General features: G+C 40.7%; 2 protein-coding genes across 5 annotated transcripts in view; both read left to right on the top strand.

Annotated features, from left to right (window-relative positions):
- The window catches only part of EXOC3 (exocyst complex component 3), a 425,366-nt gene that overhangs the window by 89,665 nt on the left and 324,760 nt on the right, over window positions 1-10,941 (top strand). The gene's annotated exons all lie outside the window — the stretch shown is intronic.
- Window positions 209-10,941, top strand: part of LOC147023318 (E3 ubiquitin-protein ligase TRIM71-like) — a 42,880-nt gene continuing 32,147 nt past the window's right edge. Inside the window, exon 1 of the mRNA XM_085888575.1 lies at window positions 209-760. Coding sequence (XP_085744701.1) covers window positions 209-760 — 552 coding nt within the window. The remainder of the gene's footprint in view (window positions 761-10,941) is intronic.

The following is a 10,941-nucleotide window of genomic DNA, read 5'->3' as shown; positions in this document are numbered from 1 at the left end:
TACCTGCGTTTCTTTGCCGAAGACAACACTCTGCCAATTGGCCGACTCCTCCCGAACAAGCTGTTTACAATTTCCGCGCGGATTCCCACCCGGATTCCCACCCGGATTCCCACCCGGATTCCCACCCGGATTCCCACCCGTCTCCGCTATTTTTCACCCCCACCAGAAGCCTTCCCTGCTTGTCCCCGTGTGAGCACTTTGCTCGTGGATGGCTGCATTCGCCGGGCCCTCTGCCCTGTGCGAGGCTACCCGCATGACGGCCACTCCTTCGCTGCAAGATCTCGGCGCAGCGAACGCGACCGCCGACGTGGTGGTACCACTGTCGGGTGTTCGTGCGGACGCCGCGTCGGGAGACGACGCTACGAACTCTCTCGCGTTCAATGACTCTGAACTGTCGCCAAATGAGTCGGGCGCAGAGCATCTCATGCCGAACTTCGTCATCAACACCATCCTGGACATGGTCTCGTCGGCCGAGGAAGAGCTCGCGGCTTGCAGACTGGGCTCGTACCCCGGAACGGGAAGGTCCAGTCGCTGTCGCGCCTGTAACTTCGGCTCCGCCGCTCCGGCCATGTGTCTCGACTGCAGCGAGCGCTTGTGCGCCGACTGCGTGCACGCTCACCAGAGGGTCAAGCTCACCAAGGAGCACCGCATCCGCTGGTCGACCCCCGAGGAGCAGGAAGACCGACCTTCTGACAAAGATACACCGAGCGACGTAATTCGCGAGGAGCGCTTCGCTCATTGCCGGCAGCATGAAGGAGAGGTGAGTACCTTCGGGGGTTCACCATGAAAGTTTGTGACCTGATGCTGGTTCAACGATTCCAATAGAACATGAAGGTTTTCCGTGGATTTTGTGTTTTTTATTTAAATATATATATATATATATATATATTTAAAGGTTTAATGTGCAGTTTAAAAAAAAAAAAAAAACTTTTTGAGTTTCGTGAGACCCTTGCCCCGTGTGTAATGCAGCGCAATGTTTTGTTTGTTAAATGTCCAAAAGTTCCTCGAAACTTTGCATTTCCATAGCTTTACGCATTTCCGCGCAACCACGTCCATCTCGTCCCGAGTGGTCACTCTTCCTGGTCTAGTTCTCTGTAGCAGGTTCTTCCAGTCTGGTCGAGAGTCTTGGACCAAAAAGACAAAGACCCCCCCCAACCCCCACATCCCTGCTCGCGACGACCCTGACCTTTATGACAGTGATTGAACCTTTGACCCCGGCGTGAGCATTCCTCTTCATGTTGATAACGGCTTTGTCATGTTGTCCATATTTACCAATTCGCCTCGACTCCGACCCAAGGGGATGAGTTTGTTTTCGGGTTGTGACGTCATTTCGGAGTTGCCTGAAATGCGGAGTTTTCGGCGGTATTGTGTGCGTCAGAGGCTCATTGGAGTATGGTGGGTGAGTTTGTCCTTGGTTTGGGAGTGTGGAGGATATAAAGTTGTGCTGCAATGGACAAACCTTCGTCGTAGTAGTAGTGGTGGTGGTTGGAGGGAGTGGGAGTTTTCTGCTGTAATGGCTGTCTCAACCCACCTGGCTTGCATTGAAGAGAACCCCAAGGTTCAAGTCTCGTATAGCATGCTTGCCCCCCCCCCCCCGTCTGTCCTACATGTCATTAAATGTAAAGGTCGACGAGGATTTAATCATTTAAATAAATAAAATATCAGCGAGCTGTCCGCAGGAGTCGTGTTTTGTCTTGTCGAGTTGAGGACAAATCTTTCAGAATTTAAGCCCTTATCCGCACTTTTCGTTCATCGCTAACAAAGTTGAAGCTACCTGTTCCTTGGCGTATTTGGACTCTATTATCTCCACTTTCACCCGGGCGTTTGTCATTGTTGTGCAAAGGGCCTTCGTGGCCAGAAAGTTCACAAATTTGTTTATCCCTTGGCTGCAAGTGTAACACACTTAGGATGACATGAAAAGTTTGTTTATTTAATTTTTGGTGATTTTTGAGGTTCTTGGTGGAACTTCTACATGAACCACATGCAGAAGATAGAAACACACATATAAGTTACTCTTTTATTTTTTTTTTTTTTTTTTTTTGAGCTGCACTGCGAAGCTCCTATTTGCTCTCCGCTTAGAACTTCCAATGACGGACCAATTTGACCTCTCGCGTAAACTATTGAATTTGTAGCTCTTGTTAAATTTGTCAACCTGAGCTTCATACAGTTGTGACCTGCCTGTCAGTTGTGTTTTGACGATGCTTCATTGCTTTGCTTTTGAGGGGGGTGGGAATGATTTTGCTTCAAGATCTTAATTATAGCCATGTTACCACGAAAATAGAAAGTACATGTGTATATGTTTGGATTATCTTGCTTTCAGATGGTTCTGACTCTTCCAAATGGAGCCTTTCACAAAATGACTTCTTGGTCTGCAATTGCCTTTCTTTAAAAAATTTTTTTTAATGGCACTTATGAATTCCCCCCCATTGTTTGAACTTATTCTTTTTTCAATTGTGAGAATTTTTGACGTGTGCCAACATTTAGCCATGTAACTCGATCCCAGGACATGATTGCAAGCGTTATGCAACACGCCTACAAATGGTGGTCATGTTGCACCTGAGATTGCCTCATCCACAGCCTGAAAGTGATGTTTACTTTTACCTCTGCCACTGAAGGTGGATGGAGGTTGTTTTCTCTGTCAGGTTGTCTGTCTCTCTGAATAGGATATCTCAAGTTGTGCATGGACTCAGACAAAATTTGGTGGAGAGCTTGGGGTTGTGACGCAAACAAAATGATTACATTTTGGTGAAGATCTGAGAGAGAGAGAAAAAAAAACAAATTTCAGTGATTCTTCACCATTGAGTGATGCTGCTAAAATGATATGTAGCACGATATCTGAAAATAAAGTAATGGACTGATTCAAGCGAAAGTTGGTTAGGTGATGAGAACAAGCCGATTTAAATTTTAGTTCAGGTCTGAATCCATATTCGGCCTATCATTGAGACACAAAATGTAATCAAATCAGCCTGGTGGGGAGGTATACGGTCTACCGAGTGCCCTTGTAGTTAATTTACTTTTTGGAGCGGAATTGGATGATGCATGAAAGTAAATTGAAATTGCAGAAGAGTAAATAAGTAAGTCATGCATACATTGTGATTGTAGCTCTTGATTGATTTGTCAATTGTGTACATATGCACAAGATCTCGGCAAATTATATGAATGTGCATTGAGGGCTGTTCAAACTGTTGGACAATTGAGATGCAATAGTGAAAGAAATGGTGATATTTTGTTCCCTGTTGTCCATGTTCGCATCGTGCACTGCAACTTGAATCGGACAATTTGTTGCGGAAGTGGGTTTAACAAGTCGACACATTGAGTTTCCACCAGGTTTGTTGCCATGTTAAATTTGCAGCAATCTGTGTTCAGTTTCTGAATCCTTGGCTTCCTCTTGAAGTCTCATCAAAACACATCTGCTTTGAAAAGCTTCAATGCCAGTTGTATTTGCAACTACCTTTTGACACACTCATAAATGTTTGTATTTTGAAGACTTCCATGTACACGTGGAACGAAAGTAAAGAGCAAAAACCCATTCCTATAGCTTGACTATTATTTTTATTCTATTTTCTTCCTCCTCCTTCACTGACTTCAAATTTGGTGTGATTTGGGCTAAATGGAGGACCAAGCTGTCATCACACCAGCTTCTAAACTTTATTCCTGACCCAAGAGTAATGCCGGTGTACTGCATGGTATGGTGATTTGCTGGCGTTCTGATTGTCAGATCCTTCTCCACTTAATGTCAAACAGCTTATTTGGGGATCCTAAAACAAGCTGTGTGGCTACAACTTTATAAATGTCGCATCTTGTGATGTGTGGTTCATGGGTACAATTATTATCTTGCCAAAACGAAGTTTTGCAAGATATGTTAGTCAGCTTGTTTTATTTATTTATTTATTTATTTGTCTGGAATCACATATAAAAAATTCTGCAGAGCACAGTTATCATCGGAAATTTTTGTAACTTCGCATATCAGAGGCCTATAGAGGTCCCTTTCAGCGCATAAAATTTTGAAGGTCGAGGTCAAAGGTCAAGGTCACTTTGTCGCAAATCAGGGGAGTCGACGAAACCCTTATTTTTTTGAGTAATTTTGATCGGATCGTCTTCAAACTTCATGGGAATATAGTTCATGGTCTGGCGCTCAGCTGATTAATTTTTGGTGGCGATTGACCTTGACCTTCATATGTTTTTTATTATTATTATTTTTTTTGGTCTGTAATCGCGTATATATCACTCTGCAGAGCACAGTTATCATTGGAAATTTTTGTAACTTCGCATATCAGAGGCCTATAGAGGTCCCTTTCAGCGCATAAAATTTTCAAGGTCAAGGTGACTTTGTTGCAAATCAGGGGAGTCGAGGAAACCCTTATTTTTTTGAGTAATTTTGATCGGATCGTCTTTAAAGTTCATGGTCTGGTGCTCAGCTGATTAATTTTTGGTGGCATTTGGCCTTGACCTTCATGGTTAGCGCCTGAGGTCAAACATATTTGACCCCAAGGTCAAATTTTCAAGTTTTAGGAACCATATCGTGTAGTACCTCAAATTGAACACCTCGATGAGTGCTTTCTAGATCTGTCAAGCTTGAGACATTATGACGTCATTTGGTGACGTTACGAGGCAAACGCATATTTTTCATGGTTACTCTGTAGAACGATTCTCATCGGAATCTCTCGTAGGCAGATATTCCTCAAGGAGTCGCTCCTGGTGGATAGCAGCTCTGTTCACCTCAGTGTGACCTTAAAGAAGTCACACGTGGTCACCTTTTGGAAAGATACGGGTCACCCTGCGGGTGACATTGGTTTTTTATTTTTTAATGCCATGTTATAACCGATGGAATTGAAAAAACGTCGTAGTATGTTCATCACCATAAGGTAAGAAGCTGACGTAGCTGGTGTCAACCTTTTTTATTTATTTATTTATTTAAACCTCTTATCCTGCTTTCCAACCTTGTATTCAGTCGAGCACCTTGCTTGCTAGGCCAAAATAGCTTCAAATCTTAAATATTCTCTCCGTCCTTGACTCAGCAGACACTTCCACGCTGTTTGCCATTTGTATATCTCTGACACATAGAACATTCACAGAAGTTCCTCATTCTATAAACTGTTCAAACTTGCTCAACTAATTTATATCTGGAAATCTCTTGAACCCTGGTGGAATTTATATGTAGGTTAAAGTCTAACTACAACAGTTGTCAATTTTTTTTTTTTAAACTTTGCACTACTTTTAGCATAAAGGTAATCTCGACAAACCTTGCAATTTGTTCCGCACATATGATACATATTAGGAACTATTTGTTCCACATTAAATCAGATGGACAAGCATTGGCATTGTGCTTTACCAAAACGCTACTTAGCTGTGCTCGTAATGAATTTAATAAGTATTTTTGAGCTGTACAAATTATAAAGTTGAGCCAAATTGTTTTTGTACCTCCTAATTTATGGCCTCCAATTCATTGATAAGTAGAACAGAGGTTTGAATGTATGCATTTGAAATTGACAATCTTCTGCACCTGACCATCTCCAAATTTGTTCCCTTGACATCCTTCATGGGAACCCAAAATTTTTAGCACTGGGATCATTGTTTGAAAATTGTGCCTCCAGAGTTTGGGCTCCCCTAAAAAGACCTAGTTTTTGAGGTGTTTTGCAACAGATGCTTCCAAGTTTGTATTCTCAAAAATCATTTCATTTTGTGTCGATCACAAACTACAAGATGTTTTCGCAACCTTCATGCCACTCAGGTGAAATTCTTCTAAACCTCAATTGTGCCAATAAAGGGGGATTAGAACTATAAAATCAAATTTGTAATTTATTCTGGTGAAAGTTAAATTATTCCAAAATGCTGTCTTTCTGCTCTAGTGTGTGCTGCTTGCAAGATATACAGTGTCCACAAATTGCCATTCCAAAGTTGAACCTTAATAATGGGATGCAATGATGTGGTTTGCTGCATGTGCAAATGTTTGCTTTATTGTCAACATTTCTCAAATTGCCATTTAACATCAGTACTTAAGGGGACTGTGCTGAACCGACTTGCAAACATGCTCAACATCCTCACCATGTGTGCTTGGCAGGCCTGCCCCCTTCCTCTGCAGGATGCTACCAGTCTCCATAAACGTTTTGTGCCACTCACAAATCGTTTTTTCTCATTCTCAATGGTGGTTGCCTTTGATAGGTTGTCCCGAAGCTTTGTTGAACCTGTGTAGCTCATTTGGTTTCTACAAACCAGACAACACTGTTTTTAGCCATGTCGCGTTGTGAACGCTGGCTCTAAGGGAGCTCTGCGTTCTTGTTCTTGTTCTTGTTCTTCGTCTGGTGAAGCCAAAACCTTGAGGACGTGGCTCTTGGACACATTTGTCCTTGTTTTCAGTGGAATGCCATTTGTAGTAAATGTGACATCACTTGTCACAGGCGACATCTAGAAATGGGGAAAAATAGTGTAAAATTTTGGTAAATGTTTTCACTGTATCCCATTTTTTATATATATATATATATATATATATATATATATATATATATATATATATATATATATATATATATATATATATATATATATATATATATATATATATATATATATATATTACAGCCTGAATTTGGGATGGTAATTTGTGGACACCCTATAATTTGGAGCTTGCACTTTGCTCCAAAAATATCCCAGTGTTGCCAAAGATTGCAAAATTTGATGGCCCATTATGAAGACTTGGAGCCCTAGATTGATTGAACGCAGATGTTGATTAAGATTGGAAAGCAAGATCCTCTTCTGGTGAACTTTTTATCCTGCCCCCCAGAGGGAGGGAGCGGGATATTGTAATCGTCTGGTTTGTTTGTCTTTGTTTGTTTGTCTGTCTGTCTGTTAGCAACTTTATGGCAAAACGGCTTCAGCAAACACTATCACATTTAATCCACAGGTGGGCAATGAACCTTGGATGACCCCATTAACTTTTGGGTCCAATTGGCTCAAAGGTCAAGGTCACGAAAAGATCAAAATCGTTTTTCGCTCATAACTTCATCAAAAATGATCTGATTTACTTCAAACTAAGCTTATAGTGAACCTTTTTCAATTTGTCACTTATAATCCTTCCCATTCCTATAGTGAAAAATGCATATTTGTGAAGATCGGTAGGGTCCGAAATTTTGGGGGTCATGGTCATCGGTCAAAATTACAAAATGGGCGGGATTTGTTGCGCCTGGTTATATATATTTTTTTCATTTGTGTTTGCAGTCTCGTAGTCCTTTGTCCAAGGCACATGCATGATGTAAATAAAGGTAGGGTCTGTTCAAAAAATGTTTTTATTTTATTATCAGTGACCTAATTTCCTGGTCTGCTTGATCATTTAAGTAGTTACAAACTCTTTTGTAATCGTTCCTTTTGTCCACCTTGGGGAGAATTGGTCATTACCTATTTTTTATGAGCCACTCTTTTCTGATGGGAATACTAAGAAAGGGGTGAGAGACAGAGGGGGCGTGTTCTGCACTTGGGAGGGAGCAGACAGAGGGAACACACAGAACAGTAATTGGGAGTTCATAAAAATTGTTTTGCTTTATTCACGCGCACACACATGCTCACCCGCGTGCCTAGAGGAGGAGGACGATGACGACGAGAATATTAGCTGACTCATACAATTACAGGTGAGAATGACACTAACTGAAGAAATCGTGCCCAATTTGATTCCAAAATAAAGTCACAAAAATACTAATCAGCAGAATAAACAAATCTTTTAAAAGTTTATTTCCAAAATCGGCCCACCTGAAAGAAATGCACTCAATTTTGCAGCAGCACTACTTATTCACAAAAAAGTAACACCGCAAGAACAGAAGAGCTTCAATAAATAACTAGAAGGGCACTCTTTGATGTTGCCAGATATGCCTCTGCCCACATTGTTACATCATTATACATACTGGCACAAAGTTTGATTTCAATCCCAGAAACCAGATTCAAAATATTAAATAATTCTGGTTGTCAGACCATGTCTGATCAGGTTGAAATTTTTAAAATGCATATTTCCAATGACCACCAGATAATAACTGATGTTTCACGTCGAATGATGAAGCAGTTCAAGAGAAATTATTTTATGATTTTAGTTCAATCCAATATGGCTGCCAGACTATGTGACCAATTATTCATGAACATCCTGGTATCCCCAAGGCTTGGGGAACATGGTGACGTTTTCCCTCGATCTGCCGTCATTCTGGAGAGATTTTTTATAGGTTTATTCTTCAAAAAAACATAACTGCCAAACCACGTGACATATGACATCATAGGTCATATGGGTGCTCAGAACTTTTTGTTCTCCATGGATAGGTGATCATTCTTGTGAAGTTTTGGCCCAATTTGTTCAGCTGTTTTGGAGAAGATTTTTGAAGGTTTTTTATGTGGAAAAAATGGCTGCCAAACCACATGACCGATGACGTCGTCATTATTTTTTTTTATCCCCACCTGACAAATTAGCCTGGGATGACCTTCAATTGTTCATACTGATCAGAAAAAGCATCCTGATGTAATGTATCAGGTATGCGATAAATTGTGATGTACATTGTGATTTATCAGGTTTGTGATAAATTATCTGTGCTAATGCCCGGCTTGATTCCCTCAAACAGCTTGCCTAGTTTCGGAGATAATGGTATAGGCGATTTCCATTAGCTGCGATATTATGATGTCAACTTTTTTTTTTCTAGAAAGAATTTCCAAAATCGGAGATGGTTACTGCCTGCGCGTGGGCTTTCTACATATACATGGCAAGTTTCAAGAAGATCCGATGCAAACTCTGGGTTGTGAAACAAAAAATAGGAATGACGTCATAAAAATTGATATGACGTCATAGTGATGTACCATGTGTGTGGTAATTCATCTCTGCTAATGCCCTGTTCGATTCCCGCAAACAGAATTCAAAAAGCTTGCCTAGTTTCGGCGATTTCCATTCGCGGAGATATTTTGACGTCATAACTTTTCTTCTCGGAGGAATTTTCAAAATCCGAGATTGTTACTGTCTGCGCGGGGTATTTTTACATCTATATGCCAAGTTTCAGGAAGTTTCGATGAAAACTGTAGGCTGTGAAACAAAAAAGTCCACAGGAAGAAGATGAAGAACAACAACGTGAGTCAGACTTGGAGATCCTCCACGAGGATCTAAAAATTATTAGATCTGGATTCAGTTCTTCACCAAAATTGAATCGATTGATCCTTGTCACACACTCAACATGTCCCCAAAGTTTCATGCAAATCCATCCCTAACCTTTCAAAATATTGTGCTATATATATTGGTTTTTGCCATATTTCTCAATGGTGAAGTTTTCCTTTAAAAATTCTAGTATCTGGATTCATATCTTTACCAAAATTATGCATTACTGTCCTTGGCCGGTCACCTTCATATGCACAAAAAAGTTTCAGAACGATTGCCTGAACTGTGGCCAAAAATGGTGAATTTTTTTTTGCCAAGTAATGATGGTCAGGAAAAAAAACTGACAAGGTTAACAGGAGTAAAAAAGCCAGATGTTTGAAAACCACCTGAAAATATTATACTGTGAACTCAGGAAACGGAAGCAGAATGTCATTCTCTCCTGAAAAAGATGACCCATAATTCTGGAAAGGGATTTATGAAGACCAAAAAGGAGGAGGAATTGATCTGAAACTTGGAAAAGAAAAGCAACATCTCGAGGAAATTCCCCCAGTAATAGATGCAGAAAAAAAATGAACTTACAAAGTTGGCAAACTTCAAAAGCCCTGGCCCACATGGGATCCCAAACTTCTGGCGAAAGTAATTTGATGCTCGAGCATTCAGAATAGAAGGGATGCAAGAGAGGATGTTGCGCAACAATAGACCACTTGCTATTAAACAAGGCCATACTCGAAAACTGCAACACAAGGACCAAATTGTCCATAGCCTGTATAGACGATTTTAATAAGCTTTTCACTGTCCCACATTCATGGATTATAAAGTGCATGCAAATGTACAAGATAAATCTCCAAGTAATCAAGCTGATTGAGAAAGCCATGGATCTATGGAATAGTACACTAATCCTGCAGCACTCGGAGGGAAATATCCAAATACCAGGAGTGAAGATACGACTCAGGATCTTCCAAGGTGATGGCCTTCACCCCCCCCTCCTCTTTGTTTGCTTGGCTCTGGTTCCACAAAGTAACCTCATTAATGAGCAAGGACACGGATACACCCTAACAACCAATAAAAGAACGTCCCAAGAAACTAGGAAGGTGATGACACATTTACTGTACATGGATGATTTAAAACTTTGTGCAGAACTGAAATTAGTGAAATGGTACTCTTGACATCCAAATGGAATTTGGCCAAGATAAGTGTGCCCAAGTGCACATTCGTGCAAGTTAGACCAACAAAAACGGATAACATAAAAATTGACCTCGATAAAGGCGCTAGACAATGAAGCATCTTACCAATACCTTTGAGTGGAGGAGTGCCACCAACTATGGCATTAAAAATGTGCAAAACGATCACCAAAGGATACTGATGTAGAATGAAGCAGATCCTAAAAATGTATCTCTCCCCAAGAAACAGTCAAAGCCATAAACCAATGAGCAAGTACCAGTGTTCCAATACAGCTGTGCAATAGTAAACTGGCCACAAGCTGAAATCAAAACGAGGAAACTCTTCTATCCACAAAATGTTTTACAAAAATCAGTGCACCCCAAGAATGTACTTGCCAAGGAAAGAATGTGGCGGTGGGCCTGATGTCGTTCTGTGCATTTGATTGAGTTCCGACTGAATGATGAGCAGAGTGAGTGAAAAATTCAACAGACTATCAAATACAATTTGTGTACAAGCATGAACACCACAAACCAGAAAACTTATCTCACTCACCTTGCAATAAACTTCCAAAACCAGATGTGAATAGAAGATGTCACTCACCAAACCGAGACAGCAACAAATACAGCCGTAACAATTGCAAAAAAAAAAGACAAAAGAGAAATGCCAAC

Source organism: Eptatretus burgeri, chromosome 7 (genome assembly GCF_056783735.1).
Source record: "Eptatretus burgeri isolate ZD-2024b chromosome 7, Ebu_testis_v1, whole genome shotgun sequence".
In the NCBI taxonomy this organism is placed as follows: Eukaryota; Metazoa; Chordata; class Myxini; order Myxiniformes; family Myxinidae; genus Eptatretus; species Eptatretus burgeri.
The sequence above is the reverse complement of the archived record's forward strand: the minus strand, read 5'-3'. Positions and strand labels throughout refer to the sequence as shown.